The sequence below is a fragment of the Tachypleus tridentatus genome, chromosome 1, assembly GCF_004210375.1.
Source record: "Tachypleus tridentatus isolate NWPU-2018 chromosome 1, ASM421037v1, whole genome shotgun sequence".
Classification (NCBI taxonomy): Eukaryota; Metazoa; Arthropoda; class Merostomata; order Xiphosura; family Limulidae; genus Tachypleus; species Tachypleus tridentatus.
The window spans coordinates 96,506,644-96,532,847 of record NC_134825.1 but is presented as its reverse complement, the minus strand read 5'-3'; the positions used below and the strand labels follow the sequence as shown (position 1 = coordinate 96,532,847).

The 26,204-nt window shown below is 36.0% G+C and overlaps 1 protein-coding gene across 3 annotated transcripts; it reads right to left on the bottom strand.

Moving 5' to 3' along the window:
• Positions 1-369: 369 nt before the first annotated feature.
• On the bottom strand, positions 370-21,892 carry Tim8 (translocase of inner membrane 8). 3 transcript variants are annotated; one of them, XM_076513544.1, is made up of 3 exons: positions 21,502-21,758; positions 20,746-20,841; positions 370-884 (listed from the first exon to the last, which is right to left on the bottom strand). In XM_076513544.1, the coding sequence occupies exons 1-3, from the start codon at positions 21,607-21,609 to the stop codon at positions 711-713; spliced, it is 378 nt and encodes a 125-aa protein (XP_076369659.1). In that variant the 5' UTR covers positions 21,610-21,758; the 3' UTR covers positions 370-710. The 3 variants fall into 3 exon arrangements, 1 of the variants encoding a protein (XP_076369659.1); XR_013031333.1 differs by lacking the exon at positions 20,746-20,841 and adding an exon at positions 5,985-6,627 and having other exon boundaries at positions 721-884; positions 21,502-21,892; XR_013031334.1 differs by lacking the exon at positions 20,746-20,841 and adding an exon at positions 5,985-6,612 and having other exon boundaries at positions 721-884; positions 21,502-21,892.
• Between the last annotated feature and the right edge of the window lie 4,312 nt (positions 21,893-26,204).

The following is a 26,204-nucleotide window of genomic DNA, read 5'->3' as shown; positions in this document are numbered from 1 at the left end:
ATTGTTAAAAATTAAAGATTTGAGTTAACAGTTATCTAAATGATACACATATGTAAAGTGTAGCCTCATCTTTAAATATGAAGGCCCTTTATCATATTATTAGTTTTGACTATTACACACAGAGAAAAGTTGTAGTATTTTAACACTTAAAGAAATGGTTGCACAGTATACCCAATAGCCATTTTCACAATCCTTAAGCTGTATACTGATAACTGCAAATGTGTGTTCAGGATCTTAAAACATTCTTTTGATTTTTATTAGTCTCAGAAAACAAACAAAACAGAGTCACCTTACATGACAAGTATTGCAAGAAATTAAGGAAGAATTTGTAACATGAAAAACTTTTTTAAAAAGATAAAACAAGTTAAATGTTTGTAAAACTTATTTTAATTTTAAAAATACTACATTTTTACCTGGCATTGTAAGACAGATACAATTGAATAATGGAACGTAATTACATATCATAAATGTGTAGAAACATATCACCTTTTATTAAATTAAAAATCTTGATTCACTTTAAAATTAGCTTAATCATAATGCAAAATTTAGACTTAGCATATGTCAGTATAAATTGGCATCTATGAAAGTATTTCTCATGTAACTTTCTAGGTTTTCTATTGATATCTATCTCAATTTATTCTAAAAGATTTTGAAATACGTTACATTACTACTTAATTCTTTCAACAAATATTGCCCATGATTAATTTTTGTCAAATATGGCTAGAAGACCTCTGCAATAGCTGGGTAAATCGGCTTGCTATTGTTAACGATGTATCAATGAATCTGCCCACACAATTGATCATACAAGTTTCAGTTCGACCATCTAATCTTGCTCCAAGTTTGTCAATACATTTATCCCAGCAAACATCTGTAAGCTGATGTACCTGAATGACAGAAGACAAGAAAAAACAATAATCACATTGTAAAATACCTATACTAATTTACTACTAACATATCTGACCGAAAATTAAGCAATGAAGAAATACATCTCCTCAACAAAGGACTCAACTTTGCAGTAACACCTAAAAATATTCTATCCATTGAAATGAAAGCCTGCCACCTAGCTAGAAGATTGGTGATCCACTTTACACAAACTGAAAACACCAACAAAACAACCATCAGAAAGAAGACAACTTCAAAAACAATTCCCAAAAACTAGTCTTTCCAAATAAAACTAAAAATATCTATTTCCCTGAAACACTTCAAAACTGTATCTTAAACAACAACATAATTTCACAGAAAAGAAATCTAAAAACAACCTCACACAAAATGATATTAAATTCCATAAACAACTTAAAACAAGACAACAACAGCAAATTTCTAAAAGCAGATAAAGAATGAACATCTTTTCAGATGCAAACAAATTTAAAACTACTAAGTACAAATCCAATGAAAACAAATGAAAACCAGTTAAACAAAATACTACTACAAATGAAAGAAGCCAATGCAACTTCAGAAAACATTTATTCTTACCTAAGAAAGATCGACTCATGCACACCACAACTATACGGCATCCCCAAACCTCACAAACCTGATTGGCCACTACGACCCATAATGTTAACCTACGAATCATTTAACTACAACCTCGGTAAACATAGCGTAGGCATTTTCTAAATATATATCATCAGCCGGCTCCTTTTTCAAATACTCTTTTAACTTTAAATATATTATTAATCAACCAAATCATAAAGCCTTAATGGCCAGTTTTGATGTAATCTCCCTCTTCACAGAAGCCCCAGTGACTGAAGCCTACAAGACAGCTTTAGAACTTTATATCCAAGACCCCAACCCATTGATACACATCCCCAGCAACCAATTAGCAACCCTAATAAAATTCACCATCACCAAAACTAACTTTACATTCAATAACCAAAACTACCTAGAAATTAATGGCCCAAGTATGGGGAATCCCTTGTCACCAGTTCTAGCTAACATTTTTATGACACAGGTTGAATCTCAAGTGATCAATTCAGCCTTACACCTGCCACTATACTTGTACAGGTATGTTAATGATATGATTGCTAGATTCACATCCATAGAACACACAGTTCTTTCAATCACATTAACTCCATACACCCCAACATTAAGATCACCTGTGAACATGAAAAAAACTAACCAAATAGCATTTCTTAACCTCAGGATCAACAGAACTAAAATATTATTCAAAACAGGAATCCACAGAAAAAATCACCTATACTAGATTATACATTCCCTGGGACTCAGCACACGAAACAAAACAAAAAATCAACATATTAAGAAACCAAATAAACAGTCATAAAACTATGCTCAACCGATGAAATCAACAAAATAAAACAACACTTCATCAACATCAAGAAATTTCCTCAAAAAAAGTATATGCACACACCTAGACCAACAAAAAAAAAAAAAATCCCAAGATACAACTAACTACAAAACCTTATACTGCTGCATACTATACGTTCCCAACATCAGCAAAAAAATAGCCAACATTTGGAAAAAAACTTACAAGAAAGACAGCATTCTAGTAAACCCCAAATTTATTCAAAAACCAGTTATAAAACTAAAGTCCATACTATGTAAAACCTACACTGACAAACACAACACCAACATTATTTATAAAATAAAATGTAACAACTGCAATGACTTCTATATTGAAGAAAGAAGCAGAAAAATGGAAACTAGATTGAAGGAACAAAAAAAAAAAAAACCTTTACACGTTTTTGAACACTGCAAATCAAACACAACATAACCATAGAAAGCACCCAGATATTAAACAGGGAAACAAATTCAAAGAAGCCCTACTTATATAGCAACTAAAACCAATATAAACAAATACCTTTATACCTATACTAATTATACCTAATATCTACCTGCAACACCCCTTACAATCCCATACCCATTTATAATCTTGTCCCTAAGATGTGTCCATCAACGGTCACATTCAAACTCTTTCTTAACCTGAAGATGACCTAGGAAGGTCGAAACATTGTTCTCTCCTTATCAATAAGTGTTAATACCCATACCAGCTGTTCTGAGATACATTACTAAGTTTCAGTTTGCTAGAACAGAGAACATGAAATGAAATGCAATATATGGAAACTTTTGCTAAGAAATTTTAAGATCAATTTTGAAAACAATCAGATCTAAGATCACTGCTTAAAAAAGCTGGAGGGGAGCATATAATTACTTGTTGTACAAGTTTGAATAAAAGTATTCCACTTAGTTCGTTTATGAATCATTTACATCCTAAGTTGAGATCTCACTATGATTAATTCTCTACTAATTACTTTTGATAAGATGAGCATTTCACAGTCAACATGCCAGTTCTTTTGTAAGATTTAACTTGTTAAGACTCCCAGTATGAAAATCATTAAGTTTCAAACAATGTACTGATACAATGACTTACTGATTTAAAGTTTTAAACATACCTTTAAATTACAGGACAACTCATGAAATATTCATTGTTAGGGTAAGTATCCTAAATGATTATCCAAGTTTAATTATTAATAATAACTAAATTGTATAACTGCATTAATTATTTACTGATTTCTAGCTATTACAAGTTATTAATAGGATTTGGCATGATGCACATAAATCAATAAGTTATTTCTTTTTTAATGTATTTTTATTGAAAGTACTTGGGCAATTGGGAATGTGTATAAAAAACAAGGAATTCAGCCTATAGTTAGAAAATATCCTATAAAATGGAAAAACAGCACATAAAAAAAACACGTATGTATAACACTATGAAAAATTAAAGTAACTTAATTCTTTGTTTCATAAGTGTATAAAAATGTTCTGTATTTTGATAATGGTGTACAATGCAGAAGAATAATGTTCAAGACAAAAAAAAATCCTCTTTACCATAATTTTTCTTGTCAATTTTAATATAAAATTGTTTTCTTGAATTTAGTGTAAAATGACAAATAAACATGTAATATGGATAGATAATCGTAGGTATGTAGATTTGGTATTTTACTCATTTTCATTTCAGTTTATAATTTCATATCCATCCCTACATTTCTTGTGTGAGACTGGCAAATGGAGTTTAAGAATGATAGACAATGTATTCCAACTGTTATGTGGGTCCTACATCTTCAGTCACCTCCAAACACTAGAATACATTTTATAATCCCATTTTGTTGCTTGTACCCTGGGATCTTTTCAGTTGATGCAGCTTTTTTTTTTTTTTTCATTAAAATAAGAAATTATGTATGCATGTCTAATCTAAATACTCCTTGATCACTAAGCCAATCTCAACCAAGTTTTGCAAAATGATAGTTTAGGCATGTTAATATGGATTAATCTCCTACACACCCATTACTGCTGATATTTAACATTTATTATCTTTGATGTAACTTAGCATCAACTACATTCATAAATGGTGCTATGTCCTTACACCAAAAACATTCAAATTTTCTATTACTACATACATACAGTAGGTAGGGACATTGTGTATTTCACAGATCATGTAATTAATAAATAACAATGACTATTGGAATGCTACACAAACTCAGCTGAAATTTTTAATCCAACAGCCACCATAAGGTTGATATGAAGATCCTTTTCTTGACTTATACCCACTTCGACCCGTGATCTTTCAGCCCATAACACTTTTGAGGCCAGTGACCATAAATTAATTAAATCACTTATTAATTAAACAATGAGAAAATACATTAAGAGTTGGGTGTTGAAAGTGGGTAACAGAAAGCACCATTACTGTCATAACTTTGGCTGCTAGCTCTTCCTATTCATTATTAACTCAAAAGGTATTGTATAAACTTTAGGAGCTCAATACCTTTGGTGAGTTAATAATGAATACTGTAACACTGTTATAAAATGTGTTAAAAATTAGGATTTATGTTATTTATCAAAGCACCCATACCCACATTTTATTTTTCTGTTGTTATTAAGTATGTAATCTGAACAAAGGATAAGCACTTCAGTTTCAAAGTGCATGCAACTTATATTTACTAGTAAACCAGTAGTGCCATTTCAACTCCTAATATCATATCTTTGAACATTTCAAAACTGTAGTCATAACTAATGCCCAACAAGAAAAATGAGAGCTTTTCCAAAGCAAATTAATGTTTAAATTTGAACATCAAGTTATTTGGTATCAACAGGCATGTTTACCTTTTATAATAGAGTTTGCCAATTAGTGTTTTAACCACCCAATTGTTAGTGTTCTTCAAACCAAGTTAAACGTTTTTTTAAAGTAATTTTCAAATCACCCTTTGTTTCATAGTAGATACTTCTTCCAGCAGTTACTATTTATGTTTGTTTTTTGTTGTTGTTTTTTAAATAAAGACACTCTGTGCATTCCCTACTTTATGAATTACTAATGTCAGCTATAAATGACCATATGGTGGTCTTTACATATTTTAATATATGAAAAAAAAATCTCCAATTAATCATGGGCAAATCAAATAATTTAACAGTCAAATAATAAAAACTTCCCTTAATATTACTGACAGTAGTGATGATTTTATGAGACATCATTACTGAAATTAAAACTAATTAAGTAGGCAGTTGGGTAATTTACTTATTACATTCCACAAACAAACAATGCTCACTAAGTAAAGATTTGAGCCATACAAATATTTTTTCATCACTTATTGCACATGTTAAACTTAACTATGCTTATCAGACTAAATGACAATTTGATTTGGGGAAAGCAGTAAGAAAACATGTTAAATAATGCAATTCAATCAAACAAAATGGAGTATATCTATTAAAAACACTAATTTTGAGCAAAAACCATATGATATAAGCAAAGAATTGATTGATTGATTTAGCATTTTATGGCACAAAGCAGCTAGGCTATCTGCACCAAACGTCCAGTAAAAAAGGTAAAAATAAATTAAATGAAGTAAAATACATAAAAAAAAATGAAGATAAAACAAAACATCATTGAAAAACAGAAAAAGCATAAAACCAATGTTTACACCTAGTTTACAATTGTAAGAGAGAAAGCAGAATAAAAGAAGTTGTAAAGTACTTACTGTAGCAAAATGGTAATGATCATAACCCGCCAGGAAGACTAACGGGTAAGTACAAGAACCACCATCAGTCACCTGAAGTTGGCCTTTCCAGTCCTGGTTCTGGGTTATGCATCATAGCAGCCATTATCAAAATGTAAAATAATAGAAGTTTTAAAAGACATAGCAAAATTGTAATAATGAGTAGCCAAATGTCCAGTAAAAAGGTAAAAGTAAAGTAAATGTAGTAAAATTTGTAAAAGTAAATGAAGGTAAAAACGAAACAGCAATTAAAAACAGAAAACTGCATAAAACCGATGTTGACATCCAATCTATAAAGTTGTAAAAAACTTCTGTAGCAGAATAGTAATGATCATAACCCACCAGGAAGACTAAGAGGTAAGTACCAGAACCACTGTCAGTCACCTGAAGTTGGTCTTTCCAGTCCTGGTTCTGAGTTATGTGTCATTATGGCCAGTACCAAAGGGTAAAGTAATAAAAGTTGGAAAGACATGCAGCAAAATTAGAATAACAACTTGCCAGGACGACTAACGGGTAGTTCAAACAGCAGCGTTAGTCACCTGAAGTTGGCCTTTCCAGTCCTGGTGTCAAGTTATTTAATGTTTTGGCCATTTTCCAATGTCAAATTGAACTAGAGAGAAAGAAACTGTGAAAAGGGAACCACAATTAAAATGGTGTAATGAATAAATATCCAACACTTAAATGAGATTAAAAGGATTAATGGCCATTAAAAAACTAAAAACTTTATCAAGGTGGACAGTGTCACCATCACCAATAACACTGTCCAATGTTACAGATAAACCCTGGGAAAAAACATGTTTAAAATATTGCCATCATTGAGAATCGTAACAATGGCAAGCAAGTAAAATGTGGCTGATAGTGATTTGAGTGTTACACAAACTACACACTGGTGTATCAGTTCCAAATAAAAGAATATGCATTGGTCACAGTTTTTTAACTCATCGTTGTCTAGTTAGAACAACTTCCTCCTTCCGAACCTTATGGAAGCAAGATGGCCAAAGTCCAATATAGGGTTTTATTTGAAAAGCTTGTTTTCGCGTTGCTCACTCCAAGTGGACTGCCAGCTGGCACGGAGCCGAGCCTTGAATACAAGACCATGGTCCATGTACGGAATAAACACAGTGGTGATAGTGCCGGAGCAGATAGATTTAGCTGCCATGTCTGCAAGCTCGTTCCCGCTTATACCAACATGGCCTGGTATCCAGAAAAACTGGATAGAAGTAGCAGTTAATGAGAAATGGGCCAGTTGTTTTTGAATATCAGCGAGAACAGGGTGTAAGCAAATGTGTAGCGATTCCAGGGCCAGTATAGAACTAAGCGAGTCGGTATAAATAGTGCAGTTGGAGTACTGCTCAGCTTCAATATGATCCAGGGCAAGAGATATGGCATACAGTTCAGCAGTGAACACAGAAACTGTAGAGGGGATTCTGCACGCAACCACCGAACCATAGCAAACCATAGCAGAGCCCACTGAATTACCTGATTTGGAAACATCTGTATAAATGGGAACGGAATGATTGTTTGAAAGATGTTCATTAAATAAATGACGGTACATCCAATGTGGAGTATCTGCCTTTTTCAGATGACTGAAAGAAAGGTCACATTTGGGGGCTGTAATAAGCCATGATGGGATGGGCTGACCTGTGGAATGTGCAATGTTATCCAAGCACAGACCCAAGTCATCCAATTGTGCCTGGATGCGAAGGCCAAACGGAGCAATGGCAGATTATCTGTTCTGAAAAAGTATGGGCCACTAAGGAAGGAAAACACATCCCCATGTGGAATGCTTTGGTAAGGAACGAAGTTTCGAAGAATATGGTAATGACAGTTGCAAACAGCAAAGGTGCAGAGGAGGTTCATGAGATTCAACGTATAAGCTTTGAACTGAAGAGGTACAGAAAGCCCCAGTGCATAGTCGAAGTCCTTGGTAATCAATGGAGTCTAGTATCTTTAAGGTCAAGGGTCTGGCAGAGCCATAGACCATTGATCCATATTCGAATAAAAGCACAATATACCTTTAACATAGAACACTGATCTGCTCCCTACTGATAGTAGAGAGGACAAGGAGGATGTTCAGTGCTCTTGTGCATTTGATCCGTAGCTGCTTTAAGTGTGGTATAAAGGTCAGCTTACGGTCAAAGATAAGCCCCAAGAACTTAGTCCCAGGGACCACTGGCAGCAAAACTTCACCGATATGAAGTTCAGGATCAGAGTGAATACCTCGTTGGCGACAAAAGTGCAAGCAAACGGTTTTAGAGAGACAGAAATTAAAGCCGTTCACAATAGTCCACTTCAGTACACGATTCAGGGCAGTTTGTAGTTGCTGCTCAATATATCTCATGTTCGACTGACATGAGATGTGAAAGTCGTTGACATACAGCCCATTCACAATAGTGAGAGGGAGTTGTTCAGTGATGGCATTTATCTTTATACTGAAAAGTGTGACACTCAAAACACAGCCTTGAGGGACTCCAAGTTCCTGTATCTGTAACTTGGAATCTCCTGTCCATTAAAAAATGTTTAATAAACATGGGTAAATGGCCACATAACCCATATGCATGGAGGCCTCGCAAAATGCCATTCCTACATGTTGTGTCATAAGCCTTCTCAATGTCAAAGAACAGTGATATAAGATGTTTGCATTTGAGAAAAGCTTCTCTGTTTGATGTTTCAAGTAGAATTAGGTGGTCTGTGGTGGAGTGCTGTCATTGGAACCCACCCTGGGTGGGCGAGAGGAGGTTGTTTGATTCGAGGAACCAAACAAGATGAGCATTAACCATCCTTTCTAAGGTCTTACAGAGACAGTTCGTCAAAGCAATTGGACAGTAGTTTGAAGGAATCTTGGGATCTTTCTCTAGCTTAAAGAAAGGTAAAATAATAGCCCAGCGCCAGGCATCAGGAAAAACATTCTCCTGCCAGATCCAGTTAAAGAAGCAGGAGATAGATTGTGCAGCATGCCATAGTGTACATCATCAGGTCCAACAGATGTACTGCCAGACTGATGAAGGGCCATTTTCAGTTCCACCAATGTAAAGGAACAATTATAGTCAAAGAGACAGTCAGTTCTAAAGGAAAGACGTGAACGCTCTGCTTAACTCTTGATGGCCAAGAAGGTAGAGGAACAAGCAGAAGTGCTAGATAAAAAAAAAGCTTTCACCTAGAGTATCTAGCGATGCTCCGGACATCAGTCACCTCCTGACCATCAGAGAGTAAGATCGAGAGGGGGACAGAATTGTAGTGCCCATTGACATTTCAAATCCTGTCCCATATGACCTTGGAACTGGTGGTAGAAGATATGCTAGTTGTGAACTTAATCCAAGATTCTTTCTGGCTTTGACGTCTTACCCACCCAGCATGTGCACGAGACAGTTGGAAAGCGATGGGGTTCGAAAGTGTGGGATATCTACGAAAAGTATCCCAGGCCTGTTTTTGAGCCGTCCATGCTGAGTGGCAAGCAGGATTCCACCACAGACGAGGATATCGTGAAAAACGTGTCGAGGTTTTAGGAATACACTGAGCAGCTGCTTGTATAATACAGCCAGTTACCACTGCCACACAGTCGTCTATTGATGGCTGATTCACAATGGCAGGATCAAGTTCTGCGAGAGCAGTGAAAGTGGACCAGTCTGCCTGATCCAGCTTCCACCGGACACGCGGGTAGGGTGGCATCGACCACGGCCAGTCTCTCTCAAAAGTAAGGAAAATGATCACTGCCTAGTGGATAATTGTCAACCCACCATGAAGAATGGGAGAATAATGAAGGGGAGCAAACTGAGAGATCAATAGCAGTAAAGGACTGACTAGGTGCATGAAAATAAGTGAAAGAACCAGTATTGAAAAGAAAAAGATTGTGATCAGAGAGCATACGCTCTACAGAGCGACCTCTCCCATCAATAACAGCACTTCCCCAGAGGAAATGATGTACTCCAGGAGTAGAAAGGAAGACAGCAACTGTTCAATGAGAGCATCAAGGTCTGATGGATCATATGTCTCTCCAGAGGACAGGTAGAGAGAACAAACAGTGATGGTATGACCCAAGGAAACATGGATGGCGACGGCCTCCAAGGGTGTGTTGAATGACAAAGACAGGGTGAGCACATGCTGATCAACCAATAGTGCCATCCCTCCATGTACTCGTCCATCACACAGCCTGTCATTTCTGTACAGAGAAAACTGCTGAATGGTGACTGTATCAGCAGGTTTTAGAAATGTTTCTTGTAAGGAAAGACATGCAGGATGGTAGGAAGCAATCAGTGTTTTGATATCATCCAGATTAGAACGTAAACCTCGACAGTTCCATTGTATCAAGGTGGCCATTTTTAATGACGGGTAGGCGAATTGGTTGGGGAACCCCTTCTGTTTACAACCACGTCTTTTTTTCCTTACTGTCCTTAGTCGGAGGAGGTCTATCAACCTCCATGGATCCTGCCCTGGGTCGATTGGGCAGGTCTTTGTTATTGGAAGGGGATTTCAGTGACTGAGGCCAAAAACGAATGATTGTTTTGCCTCTTGGGGTGGGAGAAAAAGATGTATCAGAAGAAATGCCTGTATTTGATACTGAAAAATGTGGATCTTGAGGTTTGTTGGAATGTATGGGAGGAACAGAGATGGGTGTGGAAGTCAATTCATCAACCTTTTTAACCATGGAGGTCAAAAGGCTTTTCATTTGTTTTGAAAATGATTCTCTTGGAGGCACAGAGAAATCTGTCTGCACTCCCACTGTAGTTGTGGAACGAAGTGCAGCAGCATATGTCTGAGATGGACTGGCGGACAGCAATTTCCGAGCCTCAGGATAACTAATGTTATGAGTCGTTTTTCAATGCTGCACCTCTTTTTCTCCAACCATTTTGGGCAAGAACGAAAGTAGGAAAGGTGAAAACCATTGCAGTTGACACAATGTGGGTTCGTGTCACACTCATAGGCATCGTGGTCCTTGCCACCGCAATGAGCACATGTCAGGGAACCACGACACGATGTCTTTGAGTGGCCAAACCTCTGACATTGGAAACATCGGAGATGGTTTGGAATGTATGGCCATACCCTGCAAATTAAATAACCTGCCTTGATGGTGGCAGGTGCAAGTGATGATGTAAATGTTAAAACAAGTGTATCTGTTGGCAGTGTAGCTCCATCTCTGCGAGTGGAGATGCACCTCACTGCAGAAACACCTTTAGCGGAGAGACCAGCGAGAATCTCTGACTCGGGGACATTCTTCAAATCCCTCTCAACAATAACTCCACATCATGAATTCAAGGTAGCATGAGGTAACCTCAATAAATATATCCCCAATTGCTGTTGAATTCAAGAGGAGTTCACTGTGGTGGGTTGTGGATGTTTCAACTAATATGTCTCTAGATCGAAGCTTCTTTAGTGACTTTGAAGAGCAAGCAAGTCCCTCTAGTCCCTTCTGAATAAAAAAGGGGGGCATTTGCCCTAAAGGTTTTTCTGAAAGAGAATGTAATATAAGAAAATGGGGTACAGATGTTACAGATATTGAAGATTGCTGCTCAGTCTTCAAGACGTGGTCATTTACCTGTTGACTGTTTTTCACTATTTTATTTAAATATTTTGTTGGAGGATCCATAGAAAAAAAGGAAAATTTTGGTACCCACTGACCCCACCCACCATGGAGCCCTAGAGGGGGCGCACTACAATGTCATACAAGGACAATGCAGCAACGCCAGGGTTTCGTGAGCACTATACTCAAACACCAACATCAGGCACTATGTCCACAACACCCGTTGAGAACTTCCAACACTGGTACTTGGTTGACTCTAGCCCAAGTGGACCAGCCGATTGACCCAATGGGGGGGGGGGCCACCCAAAGGCTGCCCGTCTACAGGAATTCAAGGCCAAAGTGGTTTGTTAGGGTTGGACCCCTCAACCACCACAATCCTCTCCTCCCCTTCACGGGTCGCCACGCACGGCAAACACGTGGGTGGATGTTTGGATCCCAGAGAAGGTAACCAGACAGAACAGAACCGTCCCTGGGAGATCCCCTCACCATATACAGGAATCCACACCGAGGGGATAAGCAAAGAAGCCATCTTAACTGAACAAGACATCTTTTCCTACAAACCAGTGCCCTGGGGTACCAAGTTACATTTACTAAACCATAAAACAATCTCCAGCCATCTAACTTACTTTAATACTGTACACATGATCCTTATCTAAGTAAACTACTGGTACATTATGATGGCAAAGCTTTCTCCAGTCATTAAACACTTATTACTGTGTTAAAACTGTAATAGTTTTTTTTATTATCTTTTCACCCCTTCTCTGAGCTGTACAAATGTATTTTATCAAGTTATTCAATGTGCATCTTATTTAGAAGAAAAGTTCTGTCACTTTCAAACAAGACATTTTCACAATACACAACTGAAAAGACTGTTTGCAAAGACTATATAAAAACACACAGTTCTATAATTTGTCCAATATTCAAAACTTTACAATGAATACCTCTGATCAATGCTACTGTAGCTCTAACCAGAAACTTCTCGAAAACCATGTATACTGCTCAGAGCACTATTTTTACTCTAGTATGACATGACAGTTTAATTCAATCATACTGAAACTTTTTGTATCTGTTTTTAAAGTTGTATTTTCATTGGTATATGAATGATCAAACCACTTGATGTGATATCATACAAAGGTTAGAACAGTTGTGCAGACAAAGACAAAGAATATGCTTAAAAATCAAGTGGAGAAGATGCTCTCAAAGATAAACAGGTATAAAGTATTTATCTGAAATACACTTCCAGTTGAGGAAAATGCTAACTTCTGATATGCCACCTTACCTCCTTTCACAAAACAGCTATAATTCCACACTGAACTGATGGATGACAGATAAAAAGTACAAATCCCCTTTAAAAAGCACCAAAAAAGAAACCAGGAAGTGGAGAATCAAAAGCAAATACTGACTGGTTGTTTGGTATTTTCTGGTACAAAGCAACTAGATTTTCTGCACAAAACAACTGGTTTTTACTATAACTCAGGTGCAAAAAACCTTAAAGAACTAAAAGGCTTCTGATATTGTCCAATATTGGGAATACATTCTTAGAAAACATATCTGAAATGGTGTCATTTCTTATAGTTAAAAAGATGACAAAATGTGCACAATTGTGGCTTTAATGTCAAAAAGGCTATACACCAATTGGCCAGTACCAAGCAAGAGAAAATGTGGAGTTATAAACTGAGTCTAATGCATAACCTAGCCAAAACAACTCCTTTCTTTGAATTCTTGTGAAAACAAGATGTCCAGAAAGCAGTAGTAATCTAAAGCTGAAAAAAATAGAGCCAACAGATAGCTGAGAAAGTCAGTGTAAATAGCAAAATCAGTGTATTGCATAGATTCCAGGTTTCTACATGATCCAGGACAAGAGAAATGACATACAACTAGGCAGTGAATACAGAAATTATAGAGGGGATCCTATGAGCAACCACTGAGCCACAACAAACCATAGCAGAGCCTACAGAATAGCTTGATACTGAACCATCCATATATACATGAAAATAGAATAATGGTTCATAAAGATGATTGGCAAAGAGAAGATGGTAATTCCAATTAGGAGTACCTACCTTCCACAGATGACAAAAAATGTTGCAAGTGGAGATGATTATTAGCCATGGTGGGACAGGCTAATAATTGGAAACAGGAATGCCATACAATGAAAGATTCAGCTGAGCCATCTTTGCTTGGATACAAAGAAGGAACTACAGACTTATTATTAGAGAAAAGCATAGTCCACTGACAGGGGAAAACACAACCCCATGTGGGATACTTTGGTAAGGATTAAAGCTTGGTAGCATAACCCAGTGCAAGTTGCCAATGATGGAGATGAAGTGGAGGTTTATGCAACTCAGTATACAAACTCTGTACTACAGAAATGAGGAAAACCCCCATGCAGAGCTAAAGTTCCAGATGGTGAATAGGGTCCAACATCTTCAAGGAAGAGGGCCTGGCAAAACCATATACCAGAGACCCATAGCCTAATTTAGATTGAAAGAACAAGGGCACAATACATTTTGATCCTAGAACATCGATGCACAACCCAGGGGCAAAAGAGAAAACAAGAAGGATGTTTGCTGTTGTTGTACACTCGCCTGAAGTTGGTTAAAGTAAGAAAAAAAAAACACTTAAAATCAAAGATATGCCCTAAATGCTTTGCCTCATGGACCACAGAAAGAAATTACCAAGATGGAGCTCAGGGTCAGGATGTGAACCCCACTGATGGCAAACATGCATGCAAATAGGTTTTAAAAAAAAGAATGGTAAGAACCATTTGCTGTGGTTCAATTGAACAAGTCGTTGGTTGGTTTTGCATTTCATGGTGCAAAGCAACAAAGCTATCTGTGCCAAACATCTGGTAAAAAAGTTAAAATTAAAGTATTAAAATTCATAAAAGGAAATTAAGGTAAAATAAGTCAACGTTTAATATTTGAATTATAAACATAAATAGCATTAAAACCAATTCGTACATCTAGTCTACAGCAGTAAGAGAAAAACTATAATACAAGTTTTAAAGGACTTTCTGAAGCATAACTGTAATTATCATAACTCTTCAGTATCACTAATAGGTAAGTTCAAAAATCAGCATTAGTCACCTGAAGTTGGCCTTTCCAGTCATGGTTTCCAGTTATTTGATGTTATGACCATTTTCAGACAGTAAAAATACACATTTTTAAAGTACTTTCTGTAAAATAATTTTAATTATTATAACTGGCCAGGATGACTAATGGACAGTTCAAACAGCAGCATTAGTCACCTGAAGTTGGCCTTTCCAGTCCTGGTTTCAAGTTATTTGATGTTACAGCCATTTTCTAATTTCAAATCAAACAAGATATATTTTAATTCTTAAAAAGGGAATCACATTAGAAAAGGTCTAATGTATAAATTAAGGACAGGCCTTAATTTGGGATTGTGAGATAAGCCCTAAATACTTTGCCTCATGGACCACAGAAAGAACATTACCATGACATACAACTCAGCAGTGAACACAGAAATTATAGAGGGGATCTGCAGACTGATTATTACAGAAGTGCATAGTCTACTGACAGGGGAAAACAAACCCCAAGTGGAATACTTTGGTAAGGATTAAAGCTTGGTAGCACAATCCAGTGCAAGTTGCCAGTGATGGAGATGAAGTGGAGGTTTATGCAACTCAGTATACAAACTCTGTACTACAGAAATGAGGAAAACCCCCCATGCAGAGCTAAAGTTCCAGATGGTGAATAGGGTCCAACATCTTCAAGGAAGAGGCCCTAGCAAAACCATATACCAAAGACCCATAGCATAATTTAGGTTGAAAGTATATGATGGGAATATAGATGGTAAATAGTAGTGAATTATTTGAAAAACTAGATCATAAATGCCACCTTACCTCCTTTCACAAAACAGCTATAATTCCAAACTGAACTGATGGATGGAAGATAAAAGAGCATCAGACCCACCAGCGTCACCCAATTTTTAAATAGCATTAAAAAGATTATTTGTCTTTAAAAAACTAAAAACATTTCCAAGGTGGACAGTGTCACCATCACCAATAACACTGTCCAACATTACGAATAAACCTTCCAAGAAAACATGTTTAAAATGGTGTCGTTGTAACAATAACAAGGCAGTAAAATGTGGCTTATTGTGACCTGAGTACTACATAGAAAACACATTGGTGCACCAGACCCAAATAAAAGAAAACCATAAGTTAAAAACTGTGACCAATGCATAGTCTAGTTAGAACTTTTTTTCGAACCTTACGGAAGCAAGATGGCCAAAGTCCAACAGAGGGTTTTATTGGGAAAAGCTTGTTTTCATATTGCTCACTCCAAGTCAACTGCAACTTGGCACAAAGCTGAGCCTCAAAAACAGGACCACAGTCCATGTATGGAACAGGCACAACAGTGACAGTGCCAGAGCAGACAGATTTAGCTGCAGTGTTGGCAAGCCCATTCCCATGAATATCAACATGGCCTGGTATGAAAAAATACTGGATAGAAGTAGATGTTACAGAGAAATGGGCCAGTCAGTTTTGAATATCAGCAAGAACAAGGTGTGAAATTTGTGAAGCAATTCCAGGGCCAGTAAAGAACTAAGCGAGTCAGTATAAATAGTACAATTTAAGTACTGCTTATCTTTACGTGAACCATGTCTATAGAAATGGCATATAGTTCAGTAGTGGACAGAAAAGCTGTAGAGGGGATTCTGCACACAACCACCAAACCACAACAAACCATGGCAGAGCCCACAGCATCATCCAGTTTTGAACCATCTGTATAAATAGGAATGAATGGATGGTTTCAAAGATGTTCAGTAAATAACAGACGGTATTTCCAATCAGAAGTATCTGCTTTTCTCAGATGACTTGAAGATAAGTCACATTTGGGACTGTAATAAGCCATGGTGGAATGGGCTGAGCAGTGGATACAGCAATGTTATCCACGGACAGACCCAATTCATCCAACTGCACCTGAATACAAAGGCCAAAAGAAGCAATGGCAGATCATCTGTTCTGAAAAAGCATGGCCCACAGAGAAAGGAAAACATAACACCAGGTGGGATGCTTTGGTAAGAAACAAACTTTCAGAGCATACAGTAAAGACAGTTGTAAAGAATGGAGGTGCAGGGGAGGTTCCCCAGTTCAGAAAGTTCCATTGCAGAGCCAAAGTCCCTGATGATGAATGGGGTACAGCATCTTCAAGGCCAAAGTCCTGGCAGAACCAAAGACTAGTGATCCATAGTCTAGTTTCAATTGAATAAGAGCACGATATATCTTTAGCACAGAACACCAATACATTCCCCAAGTGATGGAAGAGAGGACATGGAGGATGTTCAGTGCTCTTTTACATTTCACCTGTAGCTGCTTAATGTGTGGTATAAAGGTCAGCTTATGGTCAAAGATAAGTTCCAAGAACTTTGTCTCAGGAAACACAGGTAGCCCAACTTAATTGATATGGAGTTTGGGATAAGAGTGAATACACTGTTGGCAGCAAAAGTGCATGCAAATGGTTTTAGAGAGAGAGAAGTTAAAACCATTTGCTGTGGTCTACTTCAGTAAATGATTGAGGGCAGTCTGTCGCTGCTGCTCAATATACCTCATGTTCGATGACTGAAAAGATGTGAAGAGTAAGAGGGAGTTGTTCAGCGAAGGCATTAATCTTTGTACTGAAAAGTGTTGAACACACACAAACTTGGAATCTCCTGTCCATTAAAAATTGGGCGAATGGCCACATAACCCACATAAATGGAGGTTTTGCAAAATGCCATACCTCCATGTTGTATCATAAGCCTTTACAATGTCAAAGAATATTGATACAAAACGTTGTTTAAGAAAGGCTACTCTGATTGATATTTCAAGTTGATTCAAGTGGTTCATGGTGGAGTGCTGTCATCATAACCCAAATTGGGTGGGAGAGAGGAGGTTGTTTGAGGAACCAAACAAGATGAGCATTAACCACCCTCTCCAAGGTCTTATGGAAACAGCTTGTCAAAGCAATTGAATGGTAGTTTGAAGGAATCTTGCGATCCTTTCCAGGTTTAGAGAAAGGTAGGACAATAGCCTGGCACCAGGCATCAGGAAAAACATTCTCCTGCCAGATCTGGTTAAAAAGGATCAGAAGAATAGCAATAGATGCACAAGATAGATGGTGTATCATTTCATAGTGTACCTCATCAGGTATAATTGATGAAGGGCCACTTTGAGTTCCACCAGAGTAAAGAAACAATTATAGTCATAGAGACAATTAGCTGAAAAGGAAAGAGGTGATCACTCTGTCCAAATCTTGATGGCTACAAAGGTGGAGGATGAAGCAGAAGTGCAAGATGCTTGGCAAAAACTTTCACCTAGAGTATCAGCAATGTTCCAGGTATCAGCTACTTCTTGGCCATCATAAAGCAAGACTGAGAGGGGCCAAAATTATACTGCCCACTGACCTTTCAAATCTTATCCCATATAAAACTTTGAAACTGGTGGAAGAAGATATGCTGGTTGTGAACTTAATGCAATAGCCCTTCTGTTTTTGACGTCCAACCCACTGAGCATGTGCATGGGCGTGCTGGAAAGCGATGAGGTGCGAGAGTGTGGGATACCTACGAAAACTATCCCAGGCCTGTTTTGGAGCCTTCCATACCATGTGGCAGGCAGAATTCCACCATGGACAAGGATGTTGTGGAAAATGTGTTGTAATTTTTGGAATACATTGAGCAGCTGCCTGTATAATACACTCAGTTACTGCTGCCACACAGTTTTCTGCTGATGGCTTAGAGATGATGGCAGGATCAAGATCTGTGAGAGCAGTGAAAGAGGGCCAGTTTGCTTGATCCAGCTCCCACTGGGGCACGTGGGTCAGGTGACACTGACCACAGCCAGTTTTGCTCAAAATTATAGGAAAATGATCGCTGCCTCGTGGGTTATTGTCAATCCTCCATGAAAAGTGGAAGAATAGTGAAAGGGAGCAAACTGAGAGATCAATAGCAGTAAAAGACAGACTAGGTGCTTGAAAATAAGTGGAAGAACCAGTATTGAAAAGAGAAAGGTTGTGATCAGAGAGCATACATTCTAAGGAACGACCTCTCCCATCAGTATCAGTACTTCCCCAGAGAGGATGATGTCCATTTAAGTCCTCCAGGATTAAAAATGGAGATGGCAACTGTTCAATGAGAGCATCAAGGTTCGATTGATCATATGTCTCTCCAGGCGACAGGTAGAGAGAACAAAAAGTGATGGTACAACCCAAGGAAACACTGATGGCTACAACCTTTAAGGGTGTGTCATATGGCAAAGACAGGGTGGGCACATGCTGATCAATCAACAGTGCCACCCCTCCATGCACTCGTTCATCACACAGCCTGTCATTTCTGTACAAAGAAAACTGTCAGTCCAAAAGGGACTCCAAGGTTCCATGTAAAAGAATGAGAAAGGATCAAAAGTATACAGACATAGAATTTTCTGTTATGTAAAAAGGTTACCAGTAAAAATGAGCAAATGGCCACACAAAAACCACATGAATGGAGACCATGCAAACTGCTGTACCTCCAAGTAGTATCATAACCCTTCTCAAGTCAAAGTCAAATAAGGTGGAAAGCTGTTGACAAAACCCAAAATAAGTAGGCACGAGAAGGTATAATTCAAGGAACCACCAAAACAAGCATTAAACATTCTCTATAAAACCTTACCAAAAGAACTAAATAATGCTTTATAATAGTTTATATTTTTTGGTAAAAATGTATTTAACATAGCAAATCCTATTTTAGCAAATTTAATATTCTAAATTTAAAAATATTTTTTATTTACTATTATATTCATGTTTTGATTTTACAAAAAAAAATTCAGAAAAGTTCACAAGAATATGAAACAATAGTTTGTTTTGTTTGTAAACAGTGCAACAACCAAAACATTAGAAAAATTTCAAAAGAATTTCCCAAATATTTTCTTTACCACAAAATAAAATCACTGGAGGTATTTCTATAATTTAAACTATGTCAGTTACTATTTAAGTTATTCAATTTAACATCACTAATAATTATCAAGGCATGAAAGAAATATTGAAGTGAAACTTAGTATGAAAGATAAACAATCAATATAACATGCAGTGTAGTAAAAATCATATGTAGAAACAGAGTTGTTCATACTTGAAACATTTATTTAAATACCCCAAAATGGAATGTTATTTTTAATAATCCAAAAATACTTATCCAAACTATTTGAAAACAGCCAGCATTTTATATTTTTTGAAACATAACATTCAGAATATAATTAAGAACAACAGATACAAATTTAGTAACTGTATTTAAAGAATTATAAAATCTAAACTTGTAAAATTTTTGTGCAAAACAGAAGGCAATTTAGAAAAAAATCTGTACATATTTTCTAATAGTTTTCTTTATGTCAGTAGTAATAGTACATTTCTTTAAAGTACTTATAAATTTCTTTAATTAAAATGTTTTTTTTAACATACTAAGCAAAAAAATCATGTGCTGCTTTACCAGTCAGGATGATAAATTTTTCTTGAATTCCTTTTATCTTTAAAGATATTGAAAGAAATATGTATTTTATATGCAAATTTAAAGCTATTATTCAATTTTTATAGAATTGATAAAATATAATTTACATTCAAAAAGGAACACAGATAGTAAATTCTTTTCACTTATTTTGATAACATTGTTTTCAATATTTTGTTTCCCAAATATTTTAAGATTTCACATTGTCTTTTTTCAATTCTGAATTTAGTACCTTTCTCCAGTATTTATCATAATTTCATGCCTTTGATAACATCTATATTATATGTAACTATACAATTGTGAAAAGGGTCCTAAATATTAGTATTGTTACAGTAACAAAGCAATTTATCAAGTTCTGTTAGATTAAAGTTTCCAGCAATTGTTTTTTATAGTTGAAGGTAAGATTTTCTATAGGTTTATTAAATATAAAGCAGACTATATGTAGAACTGATTCAAATATGAAAAATATTTTGAACATTTTTATGGTTTAGAAAAGGTAGAGCTAAATCAGTATGTAATTTACATATTCACACTTCAATTACATTATTTTTTTTGTTTAATAAAGAATTATTTTTTGGTATTTAATTTCATCATAATTAAATTTATATAATTAAATCTTTAATATGAATATGTTTGAATTCAAAGTTTAGCATATATTTTGCTAAATATCCAAGTTTTTATTTTCTAATTCAAATAATTGGCTTACTATAAATTTTATTATATTCACAGAGAAAGAAAGAGGTAACTGACCAGAAGCTGACCACATGGTTGAAAGGGCTTCTGGTCAGTTACCTCTTTCTGTGAACCTGATGATGACCGATGAAGGTGGAAACGTTGTTCTCTCCTCTACGTAAAAAAAATTTTCTCAACCCAAACGAGCCAATTTTACATATATATAAACAAATTTTGTTAAAGCCCTGAAATTCTCATGACTGCAAGCATGTACTTGTGAAATAAAGAAGTTAAGATAAAATGAGAGATTTATACTTTGTTTTACTACTACTTTAAACTGTATTTCATGTATTAAAAGCACCAAATAATCTAAACATCTTAGTTTTACTTGTACACTATACTATAGTATAATACATACAAGCTACACCATGACCTTCCAGATTAAGATACCATAATCAGATATAAAATGGCTAAAACTAAAAGTAACAGTAAAATACAACAGCAACTGCAGGTGTGTTTAGCTTCAAACCATTGAATTCATTACTCCCCCTAGGGTTATTTATTTATATCTTATGTCAGTAATGCATTTAATGGTGAAAAGCGCGAAACTTAGAATTACAAAATGGCAAAATTTTGGAACTTGCTACGACGCAGAACACAAATACCTAAAATACTGAAAACTGCCTAACTTTCTAATAAAGTTTATTACCGTATTTACAGTTTCCACAATTCAACTTTAAAAATTAATCTTATTAGGACTCTTTTAAGAGTTTAGGCTTACTAGTAATACTATTACTATTAGCAGCATAACTCAGGATGACTGAGATAAACTACCTGGCCTTGAAATTTTGCTTTTGTCTGTTCCACTAATAAGAATTCCTGCAATTCTTTCTCCCCCGATACACTACTTATATTTGCAAGATCTTCAGTATCGAAAGACATCACTAAAAGTACAAAATAAAATTACAACTATAAGTCTGGAAAACTAAATGCTTTAAAATCTATGGCAGCAAATATTCCCCTCTCCTTTTCCAATTCTTGTTTCACTTGCAAGTTGTGTCGTAATAAGTATTCACTCATCAATGACACACGCGATACACTGCTTTCAAGAAAACCAGATTATCTGCCTCGTAGGTAAATTAAATTTAAGTTACACTCTAGGTGTTTTTAAATTGGTAAAGTATTTTCGAAAAATAAGACACTTATTAAATAATAAAATAAAATCAGTTAGTAACTAAAAAGCAAAAAAAAGTTTCTAATACTTCTAAATGTGTATATTTTGCCTTGATATTGTAATGTGAATTCTCATCCCTGCCTTACTTGTAGTAGATATGCACCTACGTTTAACATGAATGAGATGACCTCCAAATTCTTTCCGTATAATTTTTTGTAGTTGTAACTAGCGTGTCTTAAACAAATATTTTACATCGTATTGTTGCTGATTTTTTCGTTATAATAGAAAATTAGAATTGTTTATTTCCTTTTTTGAAGGTAATTTTGTTTAAATAGTTGATTTAGTTCTTAAATACTGTTGCAGTGTTTGTTTTTTGTCATTTGTAGTTTTGTCGTTCAGTATCAAATGCGAATCATAAGGTCACTAACAGTATCAGTATTACTAATATATGCTAGAGTAGTGGTTCCCAACCTTTTTTATGCCCCGCACCCCTAAACAATTTTTATATGTTCTCGCACCACTCACAGTAATTATTTATTTAAGAATAAAGGTGAAGGTGGCCAAAACAAATGTTATCTCTCACCCCCGGTTGGGAACCACTGTGCTAGAGAGTTAGTGTTAACTTTGAATTTTAATTTTAATCAGCATATTAATAGTTATTATTATTTAAACGAACTTTTGTGCATTAGAATGTACCTTACGGCTAAGTTTAGATCGGTGTAAACTAACAGTGAAGAAAAACGCAAAAAGTTTGTTTGTTTTGGAATTTCGCACAAAGCTACTCGAGGGCTATCTGTGTTAGCCGTCCCTAATTTAGCAGTGTGAGACTAGAGGGAAGGCAGCTAGTCATCACCACCCACCGCCAACTCTTGGGCTACTCTTTAATTAACGAATAGTGGGATTAACCGTAACATTATAACGCCCCCACGGCTGGGAGGGCGAGCATGTTTAGCGCGACGCGGGCACGAACCCGCGACCCTCGGATTACGAGTCGCACGCCTTACGCGCTTGGCCATGCCAGGCCAACGCAAAAAGAAGTTTAACGTTAAACTTGCTATACTAATACCAGAAATAGTACACTGTTCTTGATGACGAGAAACCCACTTGAAATAAAAATATATCTCAGAACGGCTGGTATGGGTATTAACACATTAACTTGTCATCAGATGAAGATGACCTTGAGATGACCTAGGAAGGTCGAAACGTTGTTCTCTCTTTATCAGTTAATGTGTTAATACCCATACCAGCCGTTCTGAGATACACAGTAGTACACTGTATTGAATTATGTGTAGCATACTACTCGTACTGTAGTTGTACCAATATTAGCATTAGGTAGGATATTATTAATATTATTTGCATTATAAATTTTACGAAGTAAAGTATGTATTTTAAAATGAATAGTGTGTAAGAGTTTATAAACATCGAATTAACTATTAATACTAGGTCTAGAGAACTTCGGGTAGCACGACGTAAAACGTTGCAATGTTTGTAATACAGCTTTCAGTTTCAATCGTCGTCATTACAGTACTACTACTAGTGGTAGTATACATAGAGCAGTGTTTCCCAACCAGGGGTGCGAGATAACATTTGTTTTGGTCACCTTCACCTTTATTCTTAAATAGATAATTACTGTGAGGGGTGCGAGAACATATTCACATTTTTAGGGATGCGGAGCATAAAAAAAGGTTGGGAAACACTGACATAGAGGATTTAATTTGGATAATGGATAGAACACATTCAACTTGATCAATTCAGCCAGTTTCCTGTTAAATATACTCATTTCAACTAGTTTCAAAGCTGAAAGACTTTATAAAGATTGAATTGTGTCTTGAGAAGTTCAGCTAACATCATAAATAAATGCAACTACACTATCAGCCTTAGACTAATAATAGTAGTATACATAGGGTATGGATTCTGGACAGAGGATAGAACACATTTTACCTGCATAATTTGGCCTTTACATTTAAATCTACATAACTGAATATTTTAAATTAATTTTTTTAATTAGTGTTTTATTAGTTGGATATACTGTTGTGTAATCTTAAATTATTTTCTTGCTTAGCTTCCGCATCTTCTAACACAGAATTCAAGTATCTTTGATGGGTTTAGGCCCTTGTATTATTAGACTGCCCCACTACTCTAATCTTCTCTCTACTGATAGTTTTATCTACCACTAAGTGTTTGCCAGCCCGGCATGGTCAAGTGGTTAAGGCACTCGACTCGTAATCTGAGGGTCGCGGGTTTGAATCCCCGTCACATCAAACATGCTCGCCCTTTCACCTGTGAGAACGTTATAATGTGACGGTCAATCCAACAATTCGTTGGTAAAAGAGTAGCCCAAGAGTTGACGGTGGGTGGTGATGACTAGCTGCCTTCGCTCTAGTCTTACACTGATAAATTAGGTACGGCAAGCGCAGATAGCGCGAAATTCAAAAACAAAACAAACACTAATTGTTTAGGTAGTACTGCTTTTTCTTCATTTATATTTAACATCTTTATTGGGACTGTGTCTGTCTTTTGAGAGTTCGTCCACCGCTAGTATAACGCTAAAATCAGGGGCTCGATCCCCCTCGGTGGGCTCAGCAGGTAGCCCGATGTGGCTTTGCTATAAGAAAGTACACTCTTGACAGTTTACTCACACAATAAGCTACATAAATGTCTGTCTCTTCTATTCCTACTATCTTAATAAAAATGTCATCATTTCTCTCAAAAATCTCAACCTTAGCCTCTACAATAATTTAACTTCTAGAAGGTACTTTTGTAATATTAGCTAAATGTATAGGTACTCTGTGTTTCAAACACTCCCGTTGGGATGCTCTCTTGCTTATTCCTTTACTAATGGTAGATTCATCAGAGAGATTTGAATTCATTTCCTGTTGGTTACTGTATGGTTTTTACTCTACTAGTTTTACATACAATTTGTAAAATACAAAGCCTGTCATTTATTAAAAATTATAGCATGTTTAATTATAAACACTGTGCATGTAAACTACAACATCCATGTCCTAAACTAGGATTAAGTTACCTGTGCTTCAAGGATCATTTTCTACTGCATTCAGTAGTTTCTGCTCTTAAGAAATGATACTTCTTGTATTCCTCCTATATATGGGATTCTATTCCAGCAAACAAGTAAGTTGTAATTTTCCTGTAGTAGAAGAAAAATGGCTGAAACAAGTACATATAATAAAAAGTACATCTAGAAATATAAGTCCTGTATTTTAATGATATTTAAATTTTAAAAGAACAATAATGACCAACATTTTAAGAAAACGTGTAGTTTCTATTGTTTATATGTCTTATCAACATATCTGAAAGTCATTACATATGCCTAATGAAAAAGTACTGTTTATACTTGTTGCTAAAGTATTTAGCTTATTCTTTTAATTCACATAAAGTCCAGTCTTGTTAAGAATTTCTATGAGAAAGGGATCATCAGATGGTTATAACCTTGTCTTTAAGACACTTTTTTCTATAGCAGCGCATGTGGTATGCAAATAATTAAATCACAGGAAATAATATTCTTCTAAATTACGTATATTTTTATGCATCTGTAGAAATATTATACACATAAAATGTTCATAAAATACTCTGTATACTTCTAATGCATTTTAACAATTTATCAATTGACATTGTATGGCTTCCAAATGGACTTTTTACATCTGTAACCTTCATTGAATAAAAATATGCATGATTAAAGTAGACCTATTTCAAGTCTGGCGACTTTAGGAATTGGCGTTTATTACCAAACTGAATTAAATTATTAGTTAGTGAGATTTTTAGACCTCAAACTGTTTTTACTCTCACTTACTGTACGTGTTAGAGCAAATTATTAGATATCTGTGAATAAACATTGACAAATGTACTTTTGTTTGGCTTGGTTTGTTTTGAATTTCGCGCAAAGTTACACGAGGGCTATCTGCGCTAACCGTCCCTAATTTAGCTATGTAAGACTAGAGGGAAGGCAGCTAGTCATCACCACTCACCGCGAACTCTTGGTTCACTCTTTTACCAACGAATAGTGGGATTGACCGTCACATTATTACATCCCCACGCCTGAAAAGGCGAGCATGTTTGGTGTGACGGAGATTCAAACCCGCGACGTTCAGATTACGAGTCGAATGGCTTAACCACCTGGTCATGCTGGGCCGAATTCAGAACTAACAAGCAATATACATTAAGAATATACGGCTTGAAACAAAACTCAATCGATTCTTATCAATCAACTAAAAATAAACAGACATTGAAGACCATGATTAGCGTAAAGGAGGAAACTAAAAACTGTTGTTTGGTTACCAATAGACACTCCTAATCCGTCCAACTCGAAGGCTAGAAAATCATCTTAAACATAGGAGTCCAGTATTTG